Source organism: Lissotriton helveticus, chromosome 6 (genome assembly GCF_964261635.1).
Source record: "Lissotriton helveticus chromosome 6, aLisHel1.1, whole genome shotgun sequence".
NCBI classification, from domain to species: Eukaryota; Metazoa; Chordata; class Amphibia; order Caudata; family Salamandridae; genus Lissotriton; species Lissotriton helveticus.
Genome location: NC_136067.1, coordinates 1,166,284,974 through 1,166,308,587, shown reverse-complemented (window position 1 = coordinate 1,166,308,587; position 23,614 = coordinate 1,166,284,974). Strand labels below are relative to the sequence as shown.

The following is a 23,614-nucleotide window of genomic DNA, read 5'->3' as shown; positions in this document are numbered from 1 at the left end:
ACAGTGTAAGTGCCAAAGCATTATGGTCACTGTCTTCCCTGTTTAAAATGACCATGTCATTGACATTTGCCCATAATTGGAGATCAACAAGTATATATTCGATTCTGCTTTTTCTGTCACCCCTCTTAAAGGTGTGACGTGCTTCTTTATCAGAGCGTGTCCTGCCAGTGCAGGCACGGACCCCATAGCCAATAGTAAATGAAAGAATTTGTTCTCCAACCCCAGTACGCTTCTTGACTGGAGATATCTGGAGCTTAGGAATCCCTCTAGTTTCATCTCCTTCTGCTAGTAAGTCCTGTATATAGTCAACAGGTTTGTATGTTGTATTAAAATCACCTGTAACTGTCAGTCGGTGGTTCCCCTGGAGGGTGTCAAGATAATTAGTGAGTGTAGTTATAGTCCCGGAAAGCTTATGGGCACTACCAAATCGGTTATATATATTAAATAACCTAATTTGAGTGTTCCCTTTCAGCAAGCACAGTTCAAGCCCAAGTATTTCGTCTGAACAGATGTTTAACATTTAAATTTAACATGCCAATGTGTTTTTCACCCATATCGGAAGGCCGCCAGCAGGGCGAGCAACTGTTGACTGCTTAGCTTGGATACAATATGTGGTAAACCCCACCCTGTGCACTTGCACTACAGCCCAAGTCTCCTGCAGAAGGCATATATGCAAGTCGCCTACTAGATTGCACCAGTCAGGGTCAATTAACTTTGTTTTTATACCTGCCACGTTCCATGATGGGATTTTCATATCTTGGGGATTAAAAGAGAGTGCCTATACTTGAACCCTAATAATTTGTTCAATGGAATCAGTTTGTTGTTGATGAGGTCTATTATTTCTGATTGGGTCCCCTGGTGGAGCAGCATTATTGCTAGAATAGTCTGGGGTTGCCTCTAACTGCGTGACATGTGGCTCCTCAGAAGTTATTGGTGATGTAATCAATGCTACTAATCGCCAATCTTGGGAATCTAGATCAGACAATGCTTGATATCTATTGCTAAGTTCCGAAAAGGGGGCCTCCCTATGTGTGGCAGTCATCTGTAAGGTGGGCCTGCTAGCTAGGATACCCACTCCTCTCTAATCAAAATGTCTGTAAAAGAATCCAAGAGGTAGAACTTTAATTCCCAGGCCCAGCCTCTGGCTTGCTGATTGTGTCCCCCTACCAACCAGATGTGCTGCCATAGATGGGGATCTGCAGTTTATAACAATACAGTCTCCATCAAGAGACTTTACCAATGGACCAACCCAGCCTACCCGCCTTAAGAACAGAATATCCCAATAGTGGGTGTTAGAAAAATTTGTATTCTGTGTTAGCCAATAACAAACTTTGTTTTCCAGCTCAGTGTGTGATTCCTTTTGACCATCTTTCAGCGGGGGAACATTGGTGAGAATTGCCACATAAGTGCAACACTCCGGTGGAAGGTGCAATGTCATCCTATCATCTCAGCTAAGTAAATTATTTTTGGGCCGCAAGTTTGATTGTGTTGTAGCGGGTGTTGTGGTGTTGAAAAGTACCAACCCCCCCGCAGAGGGTACATGTGATGTTCTTGGCCTTGTAGATTCAGAAGTCAGACTTCGATTTCCTGCGTAATTTATGTGATTTATATGCGTAGGCCCTGCTGGTTTCTGTTGCTCTGCTCTGGTGGCACTAGTAGCACTACTTTGTTGTCCTTTGCCTGCTGCACAAGTAGATTGAATGGCACCCGGTGTCAAGCACACCGTATTCAGGCCTCCCTGGGGGTCCCTACCTCCATCTACCCCCTCGCATGTGTCACCACCCCTCGCTCCTCCCCTAAGGGATTGTCCGAGACTAGGTTGCAAAGTAATGTCACTGTTGACTTCAATTTCTCCAGTCTGGTGAATATAGGAAGTAAGTTTTTAGCTATAATTCATTCTAAATGGGCAGCTACGTAACCTGTATCTCTTTATTTGTGGCTTTGGCAGCCCGAAGAAAGCAGTCAAGTGTCGAGTTTGCAAGGATTTTTTGAGTAGCCATCTTTCCATCCCCTGATTTCAAACTAGCCGCCATCCCAAAAGGTTTACTTAATACCTGATGAAAGCTTACTTGAACGCTGCAAGGTCACAGATGATGATCTTGATGTCCCGTTGTATTCCAGAGCGCGAGACAGTATGGGCACCCAAAGAACCAAGACCGAAGAGACCTGGCCCTGCCATGCCGGGCGCAGACAGGCCCGCCCTTGGCCCGGGCACGCTTGCGTGCGTCCCGCGTTGCGGGAGTTCGCGCCCTGTTTTCAAGTGCATCCAGGCGCTGCGGCGTGACACTGTATGTGTCGCCAAAAAGAGGGGCAGGCTGGTTGATGTGGTCCTTCCTGGACCGTGGAGTGCTGCAGTGGATGATATCAATCTATATATACAAATTAAAGAGCTGTCCAACCTGCCAATAGGCACTGTTGTGTTTAATCGCAAGGCTGATTGTGCCACTGAGAGAATCCGAAGAAAATGGCCAGCAATCATATGAACCAGGTCCATAAAATTATTGATGCAGCCAAGGGCAGATAACCCAAATTTGGCTGTAAATGAGAAAGAAATGCACATTGAACGGTGTAGTGAAGGTAAATTCATCTGAGTGATATGCAATATGTTACATTTAAAAACTGGCCAATGCAATAAACTGCTTTTCAAATTTCAACTAATGCTCACACACACTGCTCTTTCACAGCCCTGTTCCTCGTGCTCCTTATGCTCCCATCTACCACCTATCCGCTCTGTATACTCACTTCCATCTCGGCTCCTAGCCCTTCGACTCACACACTGCCCCCTCTGCTTTCTCTGATGACACATTTAACTCTCTTCTCCTTACACGTTCACACAGATTGCCCCCTCTGCACCCTGAATTTCCTGATCTCACACTGCCCTCTCCGCTCTTTGCCTCTTCTTTTCACTAACTGCTCATTACCACCCTGACCGTTCTCCGCAAACACTGCCCCAACTTCACACTCTCCACCCTGCTGGTTTGCTCACACTGTTCTCTCTGCTCTTGTTCAGCTCCACAAGCACTAAGACACCACCCTCTGTTCCCTGCCACCTCCCATGTGCCCTGCCTTCTCTGCTCTATGTCCCTTCTGCTGTTTACGCTCTTCATCTTGCTGTCTCTGCATTCTCCAGTATTTGCTCCCTGCCCCCTTTGCTCACACCCTTCCTGCTTCCTCCCCCTTCTACTAAACAAAGTATCCTCTCAGCTCCCTGCCCATTCTGATGACTCAGCATTGCCATCTCTGTTTCCTGCACCTTCCGCTTATAACCTGCCCCCTCTATATATACACTCTCCACTCACCTCACACACTACCATTTTTGCAACTTCCACTCACTTCCTATAAAACTGCCCTCTGGGCTTCCTGGTCCTTGTGTTTGCACACTGCCCATACTGCATCATGGCCAGTCAGGTAATGCACTGCCCTGCTCTTTTCTGCTCTCTCAGCTCACACATTTCCCCTGTAAATGTGGGCCTCCCTCTGCTGAAATATGACAGGGGCCCAAGTCACAGGCCCAAAAGATACTGTTGCCTATGTCTACAAATCATCATACTCTAGAAAGAGTTTAAAAGCATAAACCCTGAAACATCTTAGCCAATGACTAATGTAGTGATTTCCTTGTCAGAAAGAAATCATGATTGTTATACCTGGCACCATTTTTTTGCTGTTGCCTCTAATGTTTTTGCTGGTTTTAGATGCTATTGGGCACTGTGCCACTGCTGTTCAGTCAAGTCAAGTCAAGTCAAATAATTTATATAGCGCGCTACATACCCAGAGGGTCTCAAGGCGCTTGAAGGAGGGTGGGGAATTATTTGTCGAATATCCAAGTTTTAAGTTGCTTTCTGAATGCTAGGTGGTTCTGTGGTTCAGTGCCACAGTGCAAGTGCTCCCTATGGTAAATTGATGTATGGATTAGTGACTCCATGATTGGCTTGATTGGTTTACTTGTCAGACCCTAGTACAGTGCACTGCGTGTGCCCAGGGCTTGTAAATCCAATGCTGCTGGTGGGTTTGCAGCACTGATTGTGCCACCCACCGGAGAAGCTTGTAAAGTGTGTCTCAGGCCTGCCATTGCAGAGCCTGTGTGCAGTCTGGTACTGCCATGTTGACTGGGCAAGTGCACCCACTTGCCAGTCCCAAAACCTTCCTTTTATACATATTAGTCACCCCTATGGTAGGCCCAAGGGCAGGGTGCATTGTAGGTAAAAGGTAGGAAATGCCCTGATGTGTGTGGCATGTCCTAACAGTGAATTACAGTCATTTTCGTTTTTCACTATTGCAAGGCTACCTGTTCCCCATAGGCCAGAATGGGCAGTTTGATTACAACATCTTATAATCCTAACTGACTCAGGGAACTAGGTAGAAATTCGAGTTTAGTAGGCCTGAACTCAGAATGATAAAATACATCTTTTACTAAAGTTAGTTTTAAAATTCTGTGTTTGAAAATACCACTTTTATAGTAGTAGGTATTTTCTTGCATAACTATCCGAGCCTGCCTCTGCTAGGGTGTGTATTCCTTGTCTGGAGTTTGAGTGACAAGGGCTGGGGGATTCCAGGAGACAGGGTGAGTCAGCACAGTGCAGAATAGAGAGATCTGCATGCAGATGGGAGGGAGGAGTTGCACCTGGGACCTGAATAGGGCTGTGCTTTTCCTCAATAATGCTGGCTCCACCTCCTGTGGTGTGTCTGATGTCCCTGGCCTGGACTGTCAAAGGAAGAGAAGGAGTCCTGTAAACAAAGTGCTCCAGGACCGACCAGAACTGTTTTGGACTAGACAAAGACCTCTCTGTCTTCAGAGAACAAAGAGAAAAGTAGTATAAATATTGGAACCCAGACCCAAGAACTTTAGATCACTTCTGGGAATCAAGACGAACCTTTGCTGAGGAGAAGAACCAGGAAGCTGAAGGAGGAGACTACCCCTGTGCTGTGTGTTTGGGGGTTGGCCTACAGTGGTTGCCTCATTGCCAAAGAGAGGAGAAAAGGACTGAGTGTGCTTTCTATCAACATGAAGAAGAATCTCCAAGGGCTTAAACTAGAGCTTGCCTCCTGCCTGAAGTCTAAGGGATACAAGACTTGACCAACCAGCTCCCCCTTGAATTCCCTTGCTAGGAATTGAAGTGCCTGCTGTTGTGCTGGGCCTTCTGAGAGACTGCGTGTCACTGGGAGCGCGACGCAACGACAAGAAACGTGTTGCCGCCGCTGCAGCTGTTGCCGCATCGCCGAGGAAGCAAGCCGCCACTGTCATCATCACAAAGCCGAAGCACGGCGCATCGCCAGAGAAGCGGGACGCCGCCACAGAGGTTGCCATTGCATGACCGAAGAAGCGCGTTGCAGGGCCTGTCGCCGCTCCAAAGATCGAGTCGCTGCACGGCCGTCGGTCGAGCACGCATCACACCAACATTGTCGCATCGCAACCAAGACTCCATTTTGTCGCATAGCACCAGAGAAGAGTATCGTATTGAGGTGCCATCTTGTCGCATCGTACCGGAGAGCAGTAAGAAACCGACGCATCAACTCCCCACACAGTAAGCAAGTGAGCATCAACGCCCCTGCGCAGCAGTAAGGAACCGACGTATCCACTCCCCTGCGTGTAAGGCACCGACGCATCACCTTCCCCGCGACCCTTTTGCTTTCTTTGCGTTACGCATTCAAGGTACATTGAGAGTAAAGTGTTGCATTTGCAACTTGAGAGAACTGAGCTATTTTATAACATTTTAAAGTCAATTTTTGAGTACAGTATTGTGGATTTTTGTCGTTTGGTCTTGTGTTAAGTCTACATAAAAATACTTATTTTTATAATACAACCTGTGTGGTGTCCATCTGTAGTGTTGTCACTGTATTACTGTATGTGTTCACACATGCTTTACACACTGCCTCTGAGATAAGCCTCTCTGCTCGGGCCAAGCTACCAAGGGGGTGAGCAGGGGTTATTTTAGGAGTGTAGCCCCTTACCCTGACTAGACGCAAGGGTCCCTATTTGGTCAAATGTACCTACCTCTGCCAAATAGAGACCCCCAAATCTAACAGTGTTACAATGAGGTTTAGCTTTTTTGTAAGGCTGGTTACAGCATTTCTTTTTTAGGTTGAGCATTCGAGACTTCTTGTATATACTTTAGTATATACTTATATGTGTATGTACTTTGTGGGCCCTGGAAATCAGCCCTAGGACTTGTCTGCTTCCACTTAGTGACTTTCTTTTTCTGTTCAACAGCTTCTATTTAACGGTCTTGATAGAAAGCGACCAGCAGAGGTCAGTAAAATACCAGAATCACTTTAGCATTCTCTAGATTCCAGTTCATAGAAATTGTCTTCAACGAGCACCCGTAGACAACAATATTTTTTTCAAATCTTGTATTTTCAGTGATATGACCACTGAAGGCCCTGATTTTGTATTAGAAACAGACCTTTGGACTATACCATTTCTCGCGGAAAGGCACTATTTCACTCCATCTGTTCCTATACCTGGCGTATCACGCACTTTAGCGCTTCCTTTCCCTCCATGTTAAAGAACAGTAGATGATTCAGCACCCAGGCTAATGTGCTGCATAGCTAAATACATATAAGGTCCCAAAGGCAAGACCGATTGCATTGCAAATGCCTGTTTTCCAAGAAAGCTGAAAGGTCATTTTTTGCTGTGACATCTGTAATGGGGGTTCTTGAGGAAAAATCATTCTCTGTCGAATATATGTGTAAAAAGTAGCCTTTGTGCTCAACCAAAACTAAAGTGGTGCTCATCCAAAACCAATCCAACTATTTTCAACAGTCGCACCAATGAAAACAGTAACTCTGCAGATACACAGTAAGAAAAAAGCGCTAGTCAACCAATGCTAACATGTCTAATAGAAAAATAAGAGATTACATAAAGTGGTGGACATCAAAGATGAGATAGGCGTTTTCCCAGTGAATTGTGTTTTATCTGTTTCTAACCTGAATGGATGTATTGCTAGAGTGATTGCTTTCCCCATGGACCTGTGACTTTTCATCGTAAACTGGCCACTGAGTGTGAGAAGGTCCTACTCGGTCCTGAGACTTCGAAGCAGGAAAAGTGAAATATTCACGAGCATAAGTCTGTGTTGGAATAGGGTAGGCCTCCAGTCTTGACGGTGGTTGTTCTTCCTAGAAAAAGTGAAAGATAAAAAAGCATTCAATTACTTTATTTCGACATCAAGTCATAAACGTTTGCATACAAAATGCCAGTGGTACTGGACTTATACAGTAAAGTGTGAGTCTTAATCCGAAGCCTGTTAAAATCATAAAAATGTGCAACATTAATGTTTCAGGCTCCTTCATTTCTACATTCTCTCTTGACAATCCAAAAGAACAGTGCAATTTATGCAACAGCCTATTGTAAGCCAGTAAAATGGATGACATCAGTGTTCAGTTGGCCTTCCATAAAGTGCATAATCGTGCAATGAAAATATTTACACTTAAATACAATCAGTAGTTGTTAGCATTTGCTTTTTCTCTCCAGTTCCATCAGATGGTCGATTTGATAAAAACAAATATAAGAATATTAAAACAGTATTAAAATGCATCTATATATAAAATTCATCAAGTACAACAAAATATATAAAATTAATCAAGTACAATAAAACAATCATTAAACGATAGTAAGAACACCAGAATACAAAATACATCTTGTACAACCACAGATATCACCTACTTTAGACGTTTTGGCAAACTAAAACCTGGAAAATTTGGTTGGGGCTTTACTTAATGATCGCCCTTTGGGCCCTGCCTCTAATGCCCCACGTTTGGCCTCAAAGTTTTGCCACCGCACAAGCAAACAGTGGCCTGGCATAAGACTTCAGGACCCTCAATGAGACTCTGTGATTGTCAGTTCCCAGATAATCAAGCAGGAGTGGTGCAAAAATGTATCTTCTTTTCAATTAATATTACAACTGGTTTAATTGAAATGTGCTGTATGTACATAGAGTGCACAACCAAGTTTTTATATAAAGACACATACAAGTGAATTCATGTTCAATAGATTAAAAAGAGAAGAATAGAAAACATTCCTGGGGACCTGGCAAAATGGTGAATTGAGTGAATGCCCTGGATATTAGAGCCCCCTGTGTTGTCAGAAGATCCTGACTAAATACAATGTAAAGATCCCCTTTATTTATTCCCTACATGAAGCGCTTAAAAAAAATAACTTGATAAAGGGACTCCTGCCATTTTTGTTTTGCCTTTCCCAAACTTGGTTTATGAAATGCTACAGCTGTCTTGGCCTCAGAGGGCTGTGGAGGCTGACCTGATCCATATCGATGCCTGCTGGGAAACCTCATCATCGCTCATGGTTTATGGGCTCTGCCAGCTTCTCATTTATGCAGATCTCTGCCTGAACCAGTCCTCCAGACGTGCCAGAAACAAGCGGCACTGAAGAACAAGTTACTTACCTTCGGTAACGCTTTTTCTGGTGGATACAGTATCTGCCTGTGGATTTCTCACCTTGTGAATATCCCTTGCGTCAGCAACATTCGGAAATTCTTTCGTAGCTCCTCACGCCGACGACGTCACAGAAGCACGGCATCGCCCGCGGCTCCACTGACGTCACTGAATCGATAATAGGATCCCGTTGGTGTGATGACATCAGTTCCGCCCTTTTTTCCGTGCCCTCGAGGCACACGGACGGACCGACAACAGTATATATATACAGTGTACACAGTACAAAATAATCAAGGTAACACACACAGTGTGAAGACAATGCAGTAGATCAAAAATAAACAAGACATTGCCTTAAAAACAACATGCACAAAGACAATAGCAACTATTATAGGTATAGAAGAGTGGACAACAGGAAGGCGGGTGGGTCAGTGAGGAATCCACAGGCAGATACTGTATCCACCAGAAAAAGCGTTACCAAACGTAAGTAACTAGTTCTTCTGACGGATACATCTGCCAGTGGATTCCTCACCTTGTGAATAGATTCCCACAGCAGTCCCACTCCCGGAGGAGGGTGTCCACCCTTCTATACCAAGAAGTCCTGAAGGACGGAACGAGCAAAGTGTTCCTCCTTCCTCACCTCTGCATCTAAACAATAATGCTTTGCGAAAGTGTGGAGGGAGGCCCAAGTTGCCGCCCTGCAAATGTCCTCCACAGGAACACCCCTAGACAAGGCAGATGTAGATGACTTTGCCCAAGTAGAATGAGCTCTCAAACCTTCTGGAGGTTCCTTACCAGCCAGGGAGTAGAATATCTTGATACACAAGACAATCCATCTAGACAGCGTGCGCTTGTGCACCGCTCTGCCTTTCCTGCAGCCAACGAAACCCACGAAGAGTTGATCATCAATTCGGAACTCCCTGGTTCTGTCAAGGTAGAAGCTCACCGCCCTTTTAAGGTCCAAGCGGTGAAGTCTCTCCTCCTTGGAAGGGTGAGGGGGAGGGGGAGGATAGAAGGTAGGAAGGGTAATGGACTGCCCCAGATGGAAGGGAGTTGCCACCTTAGGCAGAAAAGCAGCCCTGGTCCTGAGTAACTTTCTTTCAGCATGAATGGTCAAGAACGGGGGTTTTGAACTTAGAGCTTGAGGCTCACTTACCCTCCTTGCCGGGGTAATCGCAATCAGAAAGACCGTTTTAAAAGATAAAAAACTCAAGGGACACCTGTGCAAAGGCTCAAAGGGTGGACCCATTAAGAAAGTAAGGACAAGATTCAAGTCTTATTGAAGCACAATAAAAGGAGTGGGAGGAAATTTATTCGTAAGGCCCTTTAAGAACCTTAAAACAACAGGTGACTTGAATACGGAGGGCTGGTCCGGCAGGCAATGGAATGCCGACAAGGCCGAAAGATAACCTTTCACTGTCGCTACAGCAAATCCTTACTGAGCCAAAGAGAGTGCAAACTGAAGAATGTCGGACAAGCGAGCCTTCAAGGGGTCAATGGACTTCTCTCCACACCATGAGACAAACTTGGACCACCTATAAGAATAAATAGACTTGGTGGAGTGCCGCCTGGCTGATAAAATAACATCTACCACGTCAGGTGGAAGAGCAAAAGAATTCAGGTTGCCCCGTTCAATCTCCAGGTATGAAGGTGTAAGCTCTGGAGGTGGGGGTGTAGAAGCTGCCCCTGCGACTGCGAGAGGTCTGCCCTGAACGGGAGACGGAGCGGAGGGCACGGGGAGAGGTGGAGAAGATCTGTGTACCACACACTTCTTGGCCAATCCGGGGCGATCAATATGATTTGGGCCCGGTCTTGGCGAATCTTCCTCAGAACCCGAGGAATCAAGGGTATGGGAGGAAACGCATAAAGGAGTTGTGAGCCCCAACTCATCTGAAACGCATCCCCCAAAGCTCCCTGCACCGGATATTGCAGAACGACGGGCAGTGACCATTCTCGTGAGTGGCAAAAAAAAGTCCACCTGAGGAGTTCCCCACGTCCGAAAGACGTGACGAACCACCTCCAGATGAAGTCGCCACTCGCGGTCGGCTGAGAACTGCCGACTGAGACTGTCTGCACACACGTTCAGAACTCCGGCCAGATGATTTGCCATCAGACAAATCTGATGTCCTGAACACAGGACCAGATTCGGAGAGCCTCTCTGCAGAGACATTGCGACCCCACTCCTCCCTGCTTGTTGACATACCACATCGCAGTAGTATTGTCCGACAGGACTTGCACCGACTGACCGCAAAGGGAAGGGAGGAAAGCCGTGAGCGCCAATCGAATCACCCGCAACTCTAGAAGGTTTATGGAAGCAACCTTTCCTCTGGAGCCCAAAGACCCTTGATCTCCAGATCCCCTAGATGAGCACCCCACCCTAGGGTGGATGGATCCATTGTCACTGTGGCCACCGATGGAGGCAGATGAAAGGGCTTTCCTTGAGACAGATTGCCTTCCACACTCCACCAAGACAGATCTGCCGCAGCTTCTCTAGAGATCCTCACATACTCAATGAGATCTCCGTTGTGCTCATACCACTGCCTGCGGAGACACCACTGGAGTGCCCTCATGTGCCAGCGTGCATGGTTGACCAATAGAATACAGGAAACCATCAGACCGAGCAGATGAAGGCCCTTCAGGACTGGAACGACCGCTCCATTGTAAAATAAAGGAATCATTTCCTGTATGTCGAGAATCCTTTGTGGAGGAGGGAATGCCCGACACACAGTGGTATCCAGTACCGCACCTATGTACAGGTTGCGCTGAGAGGGCACCAGGTGAGATTTGGGCACGTTTATCGAGAAACCCAATCTGTACAACAACTGAGTTGTAATTTGCAGATGGTGGAGCACCTTCTCTGGCGACTCTGCTTTGATCAGCCAGTCGTCCAGATAAGGGAATACCGGTATCCCCGACCTTCTGAGATGTGCTGCCACCACCGCCATCACCTTGATGAAGACTCGAGGTGCAGTAGTAAGACCAAACTGAAGAACCGCAAACTGGGAATGTTGCGATTCTACCGTAAAACGGAGATACTTCCTGTGCGACTTCAGGATTGGAATGTGGAAATACGCATCCTGCAAGTCGATCGACACCATCCAGTCCTCTTGCTGCAGCACTTGAAGAACCTGCGCAAGGGTGAGCATCTTGAACTTCTCCTGCTTCAGAAAGAGGTTCAAGATCCTGAGGTCCAGGATTGGACGAAGCCTGCCATCCTTCTAGGGTAAGAAATACCGGGAGTAGCATCCCTGACCCGTTTCCTGCTCCGGAACAACCTCTATCGCACCTTTTCTCAGTAACACCAGGACTTCCTCCTGTAGGAGAAGCAGGTGGTCCTCCATGCAAAATCCCCTGTCGGACTTGTACAGGGAATTCTGCTGCTGCGGCTGCTTGTATGAGCGAAAGAAAGACCCTCCAAATCCTCTGTATTTCTTATTTGAAGAACTTCTGGTTTGCAGGCCTAGAGATCTAGCCGTCACCTTACTCTCCTTGAACCTTTCCAGGGCCGTGTCTGCCTTCCTGCCAAACAGACCCTAACCCTCAAAAGAGAGATCTATCAAAGTCGCCTGCACATCAGGTGAAAATTCAGAAGTTTTTAGCCAAGCAGCCCTCCTGGTGGCAACAGATGATCCCATGTCCCTTGCCACAGAGTCAGCCGTATCCAAACCGCTCTGGATTACCTGGCGAGCGGCAGCCTGCCTATCTGCTAGAACCTCACTAAAGTTCTGCCTGTCCTCTACCGGTATCTTTGGAACCAACTGCTTCGCGGAGTCCATAAGAGCCTGAATATAATGCCCTAGAAGGCATGTCGCATTCGTAGATTTTAAGGCCATGCTGGCCGATGAGAAAGCCTTTTTTGCCGATTGTTCCAATCTCTTTGACTCCCTATCACTTGGTACTTGAGGGAAGGCTCCGGTAGACTTCTTGGAGCAAACTGCCTGAACTACCAGACTCTCAGGAGATGGATGCGAAGACAAAAAGTCTGGATCCACAGGAGCAACCCTATACCTTCTTGCTACAGTCTTTGATACCGCAGGAGACGAAAAGGGCTTACACCACACCTCCAATACAGGCTCAGTATTAGCCTTGTTAAATGGCAGCATTGGCTCCACAACCGAAGAGGGAGAATCAAGCACCTCCGTTAAGATGTTAGATTTAAACTCTGCAGTAGGCAGATTCAAATCCAAGAGCTCAGCGGCCTTTTTAATGACCGTGTGGTATGGTGCAACATCCTTTGATGGGACATCAGGAGTCGAAGAAAGCTCCCACTCAGGAGATAACTCCAGACCACTTGCCTCTTTAAGCTCTTCAAACAAGTCCTCAGACTCTTGCAATTCTCCCTCCTCCATCTCCTCTGCTCAATACCTTTGCTCTTCCAGTAGCCTTTGAGCCTCCCGCCTAGACCTCATCCTCGGGATCGGCGTCGATGGAGCCACAACGGACTTCGATGGAGCCGGCGCCGGCGTCGTGCTCGGATCCGGAGGGACAGCCTGGAACGTACAAGGTCGAGTCGGAATCGGAGAAGATGGTATCGGCGTCCATGATCTCGACGCCGAGAAATTACAGGAAGGCGCCGCCGGCAGAAAAGGCATAAACGGCGCCTGTGCTTAAGTCTGCGGGACACCCAGATTGAAGGCCATTGGACCCATGGGACCAGATGGTGCTCCACAGGGGTACATGGCCCTTGAAAAGATGCCGTACATCGCATTCAAATAATGCGTCGGGTCTTGTCCCGGGCCTGGAAAGGGTGGGTATGGACCCAGAGACTCCTCCTGTTGTGGTACAATCGGAGTCTGGTCAACCGGACCTGAGGGCGGATCCATCGGAGTCAAAGACCCTTCAGGCAATGGAGCTTCAACCTCCTCTCGAGATGGAAAGTGCGTCGGCGCCGGAGAAGAATTCGAAGCCGGAGCCAGGGAATGCTCCGGAGAAGCCACAGGAGAAGACTCACCTTGCGACTCCGAATTCGATGCAACAGGAAAAGGAGAGACATAGTCCTTCCGATGTCAATGTCTTGGAGATTTCGACTTCGGATCCGACTCTCTTCCAGAGTGACGTCGCGACCCATGCTTATTCTTCTTGTGCTTCTTCTTAGATCGAGAAGCATGTGCCGAAGTCGACCTCAAAGCAGACCTCGAGCAGGATCTTGAACGCCTCCTACCTCTCTTCTCCTTCATTTTCGCTACGAGCAGCTTCGCCTCTCTCTCTCTCGCAGCGCCTTCGGGTTCATTTTATTACAGCTGGAGCATCCTTGGACGTCGTGGTCAGATGACAGGCACCAAACGCAGTCCTCGTGCGGATCCGTAATCAACATTAACTTTCCGCATGCCCCACAGCGCTTGAACCCTGATTTCCTCGATGACATATCAACAGGAAACAAGATTTAACACGAAACAGGTAACAGTAACAAAGTAATCACATGAGCTACTGAGGATCCCAAGAAAAACCGTTAGTGTCGACGACGCGGAAAAAAGGGAACTGATGTCATCATGCCGACGGGGTCCTATTATGAATTCAGTGACGTCAACGGAGCTGCGTGCGATGCCGTGCTTCTGTGACGTCGTCCATGTCGGCGTGAAGAGCTACGATAGAATTTCCGAATGTTGCGGACGCAGGGGATATTCACAAGGTGAGGAATCCACTGGCAGATGTATCCATCAGAAGTGATGAGCAAATGTAGCAGCAGAGGACCATGGAACCTTAGAACGTCCCTGAAGCCTTTGTTCCACATGCTCCTGCTACTTTCTCTTTCATACTGGAGAAGAGGATGTGTGCAACATCTTTGGAAAGTCTAAGGAGGCCCTTGCATCTAGTGCAGTGATCCCCGTAGCACCAGTTCTTAATGTATATGCTCATGCAGACAATGGAAAACCTCCTTCTCCTTTCACCCTGGCTCCTGCGAATGCACTGAGGGTGCACCTAGAGTCAATTGCCCTAAGGTAGCCAACAAAGGCAACCTCTAGGGAGCACAACTATAGGTGGCCAGCCCGTAACCCTCACTTGGACACACCAGACACTTTTATTAAGGGATTCAAAGGTCATGTCCCCACGATGCATTACAACTGCTCCCACGCTGTGGTGGCACCAAGCACTCCTCCAGGCTTTGTTTAAAATGGATAGGAAGCCAGAGACAATATTCGAGTTATAATGCACTTGCATGATTGTTGGGGAAACTCTTTGTGTGGCTTACTGAGCTGCGGTGAGGCAAAACTGTGCAGATCTGGTTCTGCAACGACACCTGGGTTGCTGGTATACACATTGTCTCGCTAGATGGCTAATCCTTTCACGTTACATGTGTGGGAGTTGTGCATTTATAAAATTGTGCATTATTAACAATGTAGAGAATAGGGATCTACACTAGACTTCATGTGTACCCTTATCTGATACGGTTGCCTTTGAAAGGATTTACTATGACATGTTAATGTACCCTTTTATGGCTTATGCTAATTAGAGGTCAGGTAGGCCTTGATGACATCTCGTTAAAATGGATGTCTCAATTTGAAAATGCTAATTTCTGGGTAACTACCCATAAAACATACATTAAAAGCACATTAAAAAATGTTAAGAGTAAATCTGAGATGACAACTTATGATTCAAGAACCCTTTATACTATATATATATATATATATATATATATATATATATATATATATATATATATATATATATATATATATATATTCACTGAAAAAACCATAGGTTATAGACCATATATAGTTAGGAATTAGCATTTAAAAAACCTTTTTTTACTCACACAAATCCATTGAAATTCCATATATAGTTAGTAGTACTAACTATATATCGCGCACCCGCAATCCACTGCTGATCATGTCACATATTACATCATTCATGACATGGTCAGTGACATCACTGATGACATCACTGATGACATCTCAAATGACATCTCAAATGACATCACTGATGACATCTCAAATGACATCACTGATGACATCACTGATGACATCTCAACTGACATCTCAAATGACATCACTGATGACAACATCCAGTGACTGTGTATTTCTGTAAAGTTAAAATATGTCTTACATATTGAAGAATGAGTGGATGTAGAAGTGTCTGGATGAAGGATTTAGTAGGTGCATGACTGACTGTATGAGTGAGTGGTTAAATGTGTCTCACTGAGTGCATGGGTTAGTGACTGAACTGTGTTAATTTGTGCATCATTATGTTTGTTGTACTGTAAACTGCTGCATGTGTTGATCAGTAGCTATATGAGTAAGTATATGGGTTATTGATTGGTTGCTCAAGTATTTGTATGGGAGACTGAGTGTGTGTGTGGGTGGCTGGGAGGTGTATGACTGTGCATAGATGTGTGAGCAGTTGATTCACTAGATGTATGGGTTCAAAAGTGCACGTGGAAACAGCTGTATGGGTGGTTGACTGTGTGCATCAGTGTATTGGTGAGTGAATGGATATCTCAGTGCTACATGTCAAAGTAAGTACATATGTAAAACACAGTACATGTGAGAGTTGGCATATATAAATAACTGTGCATAAGAGCCAGTGAATGTGTGAGTGGCTGTATGGATGATTGTGAACTTGTATCAGGGATTGTAAAAGAGAGTAAATATGTGTTAGTATATGTTTGAATAAGTAAGGTGTGTATAACTGTATAGTTGAGGAAATGGAGGTGTGATTGATTCTTTGCATGACTGACTAGGTGTGTAAGTAACTCCATGGATGAGTGACAGTCTGTGAGTGTCTGTTTACACTGAGTGTATCTAAGGTTATATTAGAGTCTGAAGAGGTTTATTGTATTATCACATGAATGATGTCATCAGTGATGTGATCAGTAATGTCAAATGAGATGTCATCAGTGATGTCATCAGTGATGTCATTTGAGATGTCATCAGTGATGTCATTTGAGATGTCATCAGTGATGTCATTTGAGATGTCATCAGTGATGTCATCAGTGATGTCACTGACCATGTCATGAATGATGTAATATGTGACATGATCAGCAGTGGATTGCGGGTGCGCGATATATAGTTAGTACTACTAACTATATATGGAATTTCAATGGTTTTGTGTGAGTAAAAAAAGGTTTTTTAAATGCTAATTCCTAACTATATATGGTCTATAACCTATGGTTTTTTCAGTGAATTTTCAAGGTTTTGTAAATGCTAATTCCTAACTATATATGGTCTATAACCTATGGTTTTTTCAGTGAATTTCAATGGTTTTTTAATAGCAAATATCATAAGCTGTCGAATGTCAAGTACGTGGTAAGAAAAAACATTTTCGTGTTTATGCACACTGATCTGCTTTGAATGCTGCCCCCCCCTCATTTCTATTAGGAGTACTCTCTCTTTGCAGATAGTGAAGGGTAGTTAACGCAGGCCTTTGCCCCCGTTGTAATCCGTCGTGCCTGCTTCTCTCTCCATTTGATTGATTGTTATCCAAGCATTTACTATTTTAGAATTGGTTCTCTTTGGTTCATTCTCTATTTACAAACAAGCACAGAGTCGCAATACTCTGTTTAGTCTTTGCAGATAGCGAAAAATCGTGTAAAAAAACAAAAGGAATCGAGCAAAATCAGTAGGCCACTAATGGGATCTCTTTTTGACCTCGCTAAAATAGAAACATTAGGAACAACCCCTCATGAGAAATACGAAACTAGTGAGATGAACTGAACTCCACACCATGATGTATGCAAGACAGCTCGGCTCCGCCACCCACCCCGCCCAAAATAACGATAAACTCTATGCAAATATTACAAATATATACAACACACCAGCAAAGTAACAGGGTAAAACATTTTATTAAATAACTATTTACATAACTATTTTATACTTTTTGTTGCCCGATCCGGCTAGCTCAATCGATCGAGCATGAAACTCATGCACTCTGATGGTTCAAAGTTTTGAGGAGTGCTTGTAACACTGTCTGAAGCCTATTTGCACTTGCTTCAGCTTCACTATTCTTAATGTAAGTGGGGGCTGTTTACGGACGTGACTGCATTTGAAAACAATGTGATGCGGTGCCACCCTGAACCGCTTGACGGAGGCCCCCGAGGGACGGTGTCATGGCGCGGACTCGGAGGGGGCGCTTGGCTCCGGCCCCCTCCCCAAGTTGTGTTGCCCTGGTGTGGCCTGAGATCGCCCCCGACATAGGTGGCCGGCTCCCGGGGTCAAGCAGAACTTTTTGCCTTTTGGTGACTCTTCCATTCTTGACCTTGTCCCACAGTCCGTTTCACCTAAAGACACGCTGTAGTGGGGCGCCCCTTTTCCGTTTCAGTTGCCATTCCGCCCGCTTTTGCTACACTGTGCCTCTTCCGCTATTCAGCTGTTTACCGCCCGCTCTTTCGACTACCACGTCTCGCTCACCATGTACTTGAGTTGCTTCCGCTCTTGCGGTGCAGCGATAGGCGGCTGCCACAGGACTCTCAAAATGGCGGCCGGCTCTTCAGATTTGGGCGTGGTCCACTAAAATGGGCCTGCGACACCTTGGAACTCGGACGCTTGTCTGCTAGAGCTTGGGCTCCATTCTCGAAAGCGTCCCCTCAGCCTTGAAGATTCTACAAAAGTCTTGGGCGCCCCCGACTCCCGCAGGCTTCTGGTGGGGAGCGCCTAGCATGATTGCTCGTGGAATGGCCACGATGGAGCTACGAAATGGTGGTGCTCTCATGCTAACGCCAGCTTCAGTCTGAAACATCCAGAAACACTGTAGACTACCAATTCGATCAGTTCCGGTAGCGCCCCAACGTGACCCGGTAGAGAAGAACTTGCCCTCCCCTCTTTGACTGATGGTTCTTGTTGCCTGTCCCTTCTGTTGTCATTTAACAGAACTATTTAGCCTGCTGAAAGGGGTCGTGTTCCGACCGCTGGTTGGTGGAGACATTTTGACTATATTCTGGACCTGCGTTGTCGCGTAATGCGTCATATGACGCGCCGCGTTAGCGCACCCAGAAGTGCTCCGGTGCGCGAAGTGCAGCTTCCCGGAAGCGATCCGGGGCGCGGCGCGCAGCGCGTAACGTAAGCATAACAGGTCATGTGACTTGTTAATAAAACTTTTCATTGGTTCATTTTACTTTTCTTATTCTAATGATGAAAGGCTTGGTCATATGACCTAAAAATTACGGTTTTTATTACTTTCGAACATTATTTTTTCTTAAACATATGTTATAATGTTCCAGGCTAATGTACTTTCCCGGAAAATTTACAACTGTCCTGCAAGTAAAATATATTCCTTTTTCGAGAAAAAAGGCGTTTCTTCGTCCCATGACGGAGCCGTTGAGCAAAAGAGGCTCGGCCTGCTGTCTTAGTCGCCGATACGCCTGAATATCAGATTCTTATCGATCACTTTATGTTGCAGGAGTAGAAAACACAACAGCCCTTGACCATTTATCTTTACTGCGTTCCTGCGTATTATACCTTTTACCCTTCATGTAATTGGACTGCTTTATTTCACTTGCCTTTTACTGATTCTAAAACAGTGACTATTATTAAAAACTTTACCAATGTAAAAACTACTACCATGTTTTCTTTTAAAAACCTTTATTGTGAAAATGTCAGTATACAAATACGGGCCTATAACCACGTGGGCCGGCCACGGAGCAAACTGTAATCGTATATGATGAGTAGACATTTACACTGTAGAGGAACGTAACGGGCGGGCCATTAGGTTGCAAGAACTAAGGTGTCTAACAGTTGCGGAATCGGTGAACGTACATTTTATAATTAAAATACGACAGAGCCAGTTACAATAAAATTATCTAGATATACATTTGCGGGCAAGTACCATGGGTGACGTTAATTCGAACTTTCAATAGTACAGTAATCAATAACACATCAGAACTTAATATCAATAGGGATGTCGAAATATTCAATCAATTCTCGTCCCCGCCCGCCATGTGCTTCAAAACTGCATACGTATCTCGTGATTTCAAGGTTCTGCAACCAGTACACAACAAGGAGTTACGAGTCCCATTTATTCCGGCGCCATTTTGGGCGAGGACGGGCAGGTCCAGGATATAGTCAAAATGTCTCTACCAACCATCGACTATGATGATGTTCATATGCTGTATTTATTAGAGTAACACTCATCTGTCCACATGAAATTAATTTGCCACAATCTAAACATGTCATTTTAATCTTTCCAAAGTTCTTCTAAATATTTGGGACCGTTTCCCTTGCCTCTGATGCTGTCAGTGCCACTTCTTTGGTGAATGTACTGGCAGGTCGGGGGTTCTCCTCCAAATCTCTCTTTTATGCAGCACTATAATTAATCGGTGCCACCTCTCCATATGACGATGCATGGTATAGTTACCATAACTATATTTTTTTTCGGTTCCTCTGGAGAGTACATCGTGGCAGATGAGGCGTGTAACGTACCGGGCATTTACCTTTTTTGCATGTAGAGGAAAGGAAAAAAAATTCGAGCGTCCGAGTTCTAAGGTGTCCCAGGGCCATTTTAGTGGACCAGGCCCAAATCCAAAGAACAGGCCGCCATTTTGAGAGTCCTGTTGCAGCCGCCTGTCGCTGTAGCATCAAGAGCGGCCGAAACTCAGCTGAATGGCAACTGAAATGGTAAAGGGGCGCCCCACTACAGCAGACGAGCCTCCACCTGGGAAGGCCCGTTCACGCCGCCTCCTCCCCCCCCCCCTTCGGGCACCCCACGCCGTTATTCGGTGCAGGTTTGTAGGATGGCCACACCAGTGCGGCAACTTGCTAGACACCACCTCGGTGCCAACCGAATCTCAGCGCCTTGTGGTGTCTTCTATTCAGAAAATATTGTTGTGCTGCCTTCGACCTATTCGCCGCAAGTGCGCACGCAACTCAGCTGCATAGCGAGTGAAACACCAAGGGGCGCCCCACTGCAGCCGAGGAACCTTCATCTTGGGGGCGACGCACAGCATCACATTGCTTTCCAATGCAGTCAGATCCTCAAACAACCCCCACTGACTGACGCGAACTCACAGGCCAACGGAGCGCCCCACGCCGACTTTCGGCGCAGCATTGTAGGATGGCCACACCAGTGCGGCAACTTGCTAGACACCACCTCGGTGCCATCCGGATCTTGGCGCGTTGCGCTGCCTTTGGCCCTATTCGCACATCGGTCCGCTACTGACGCCACCTCACAGGCCAACGGGGCGCCCCACGCCGACTTTCAGCATTGTAGGATGGCCACACCAGTGCGGCAACTTGCTAGACACCACCTCGGTGCCATCCGTATCTTGACGCGTTGTGCTGCCTTCGGCCTATTCGCACATCGGTCCGCTACTGACGCGAACTCACAGGCCAACGGAGCGCCCCACGCCGACTTTCAGCATTGTAGGATGGCCACACCAGTGCGGCAACTTGCTAGACACCACCTCGGTGCCATCCGGATCTTGGTGCGTTCTGCTGCCTTCGGCCTATTCGCACATCGGTCCGCTACTGACGCGAACTCACAGGCCAACGGGGCACCCCACGCCGACTTTCAGCATTGTAGGATGGCCACACCAGTGCGGCAACTTGCTAGACACCACCTCGGTGCCATCCGGATCTTGGCGCGTTGTGCTGCCTTCGACCTATTCGCACATCGGTCCGCTACTGACGCCGCCTCACGTGCCAACGGATTTTCTACGCTTTTTATACCCTATGCCGCATAACAGGTCATGTGACTTGTTTATAAAACTGTTCATTGGTTCATTTTACTTTTGGTTTCCTAATGATGGAAGGCTTGATCATATGACCTAAAAATAACACTTTTCATTGGATGAAAACTTTTTTTTTTCCCAAACGATGAAAGCCCCACCTTGTTTCTGGATGTTTCAGACTGAAGCTGGCGTCAGCATGAGAGCACCACCATCTCGTGGCTCCGTCGTGATCATGCCGCAAGCAATCATGGCAGCCGCTCCCCACCGGAAGCCTGCAGGAGTCGGGGCCCCCAAGACTTTTGTAGAATCCTCAAGGCTGAGGGGACGCTTTCGAGAATGGGGTCCAAGACCTAGCAGACAAGCGTCCGATTTCCAAGGTGTCCCAGGGCCATTTCAGTGGACCAGGCCCAAAAAGGAAAGAGCCTGCCGCCATTTTGAGAGTCCTGTGGCAGCCGCCTATCGCTGCACCGCAAGAGTGGGCGCAACTCAGCTGAATGGCGGATTTTGACACAGTGTACCAAAAGCGGACGGAATGGCAACTGAAACGGTAAAGGGGCGCCCCACTACAGCAGACGAGCCTCCACCTGGGGAGGCCCGTTCATGCCACCTCACCCCCCCCAACCCCCCCCGGGGCGCCCCACGCCGTTATTCGGAGCAGCATTGTAGGATACCAAAACCAGTGCGGCAACTTACTGGACATCACCTGGGTGCCATCCACATCTCAGCGCGTTCTGCTGCCTTGGGACTATTCGCACAACAGACCGCTACTGACGACCCACCCCCCGGGACGCCCCACGCCGTTATTCGGAGCAGCATTGTAGGATACCCAAAACCAGTGCAGCACCCAGGCAACATCACCTGGGTGCCATCCAGAACTCAGGACGTTGTGCTGCCTTGGGACTATTCGCACAACCGACCGCTACTGACCATTGTTCCTTCTTTTTTCCTAAAAATGTTTAAATGTTTTTACTGTTTTTGTTGCGTTGTATATATTTATAAGTTATTAAAGTTTTATAATCCTACTACTTTGTTGGAGTGCTATATATTTTTAATGTGACACATAATTGTAAAAACTTTGATGTACAAAGAGGCATCCCTGGAATCTTCCGCTTCAGGCGCGGTCCCCTCCCCAATCACAATACAGGATGGTTTTCAGATAGTAGGAACGCGTGTGGTGTGACGGATCTCATCGGGTGTGGGCCTTGATCTACTATAACTCCTTTGAAGAGGGGTGATTCTTTACAGCTGGGGCCATAAACTACATCTGCAGGGCTACCTGATAGCCTGGGACCGGCCTGGACAATCGGACACAGAGGAAGAGGAGTGTCAGAGGGTGCGGTAGTGAATAGGGCGAAAGGGAGGTGTCGGGCGGGCACAGGGTGTGATTCTCAGGGAAGAACAGCGCAGATGGGGGGAGGTTTATTGCCCATGCATAAGACAGAGAGCGGGGGTGACCAGTGCCTGGGGGAGATGCTTGCGAGGGTGGGGAGCCATGCTAAGGATCGACAGCGTGCAGAGAGTGGGTCTGGTCAAGGCATCTAAAATGGCTGCCGTGCACGACAAAAGTGTGGCATTTGAAAAAAGGCAAGATGGCGCAGACAATGTTTTTCAACACTTCCTGATTTCCTTCGAATCGAACGTTAACAGACGTTATCTCTCCCACACTACCGGTCCCCCTGGGCTTAAACGCCGAGATGGTAGGGACTGCATCCCGTGGAGATAGGCCGAGACGTCACTCAGCAGAAAAAAAAGAAAAAAAAAAGTCTATAAACATACAATAAGTTAAAAGTCAATCATTCTTGTTTCCTTGTAGTACGCTCCACAGTCCGCTTCCCGTTACGCTAACCGGGCGCACCCCACCAAAAAAAACGATTTTTTTTTTTTTGCCCCACCGAGCCCTTTTAAAGCCTCCACATCAAACCTATGGGGTCAGGAAGGATCTACTATGCCCCCTTATGGTCATTTGCCCCTTCGCTTTGGCCTCCTCTTGTCTCTCGATCCTACCGAGAGACAAGATGGCGGCCGCTCCGTACTGTTTGGAATGTTTACAGACACTGGAGAGCCAATCAGCTTCGCTTCGCAAAGCTCCGTAACGCGAAAAGTACGCGAAACGGAGCGCTACCCGGGACACTGTCACAGATATATATCTTTTTTTGAACGTTATTTTCTCAAAATCCACTGCAGCACATATATTGAGACCCAGCAAAGGCACATCGGGCTACCGGTCCCTACAATTTTGCCAAGTTTCATGCAAATCCATTCACCCGTCCGATTTTTTTTTTTTTGTTTGCCCCGCGGGGCCCTTTTAAAACCTCCACATCAAACCTAGGGGGTCAGGGAGGATCTACTATGCCCCCTTATGGTCATTTGCCCCTTCGCTTTGGCCTCCTATTGTCTCTCGATCCTACCGAGAGGTTTGTTTTTTTGGTAACATAGCCACTATTGCGATTAAGTGTGAAAAATTGTGCCTCAGCCACCATTTTTTGTAAATCATAAATCCGAGAGGTTATCAAATGCATAAAATACATAGGAAAACAACATGTGTGCTTTTTTGGCTAGATTAAGAAAAATAATTCATTACACGTAGATATGAAAAATAAGTCCCAAGCACTTCATAATTAGCCACACACAATC

At 46.8% G+C, this 23,614-nt stretch overlaps 1 protein-coding gene across 14 annotated transcripts in view; it reads right to left on the bottom strand.

Annotated features, from left to right (window-relative positions):
- The window catches only part of AFDN (afadin, adherens junction formation factor), a 1,642,835-nt gene that overhangs the window by 292,614 nt on the left and 1,326,607 nt on the right, over positions 1-23,614 (bottom strand). For all 14 annotated transcript variants that reach the window (XM_078648844.1, XM_078648846.1, XM_078648851.1 and 11 more), the window contains one exon: positions 6,925-7,113. In XM_078648844.1, coding sequence (XP_078504970.1) covers positions 6,925-7,113 — 189 coding nt within the window. The remainder of the gene's footprint in view (positions 1-6,924; positions 7,114-23,614) is intronic.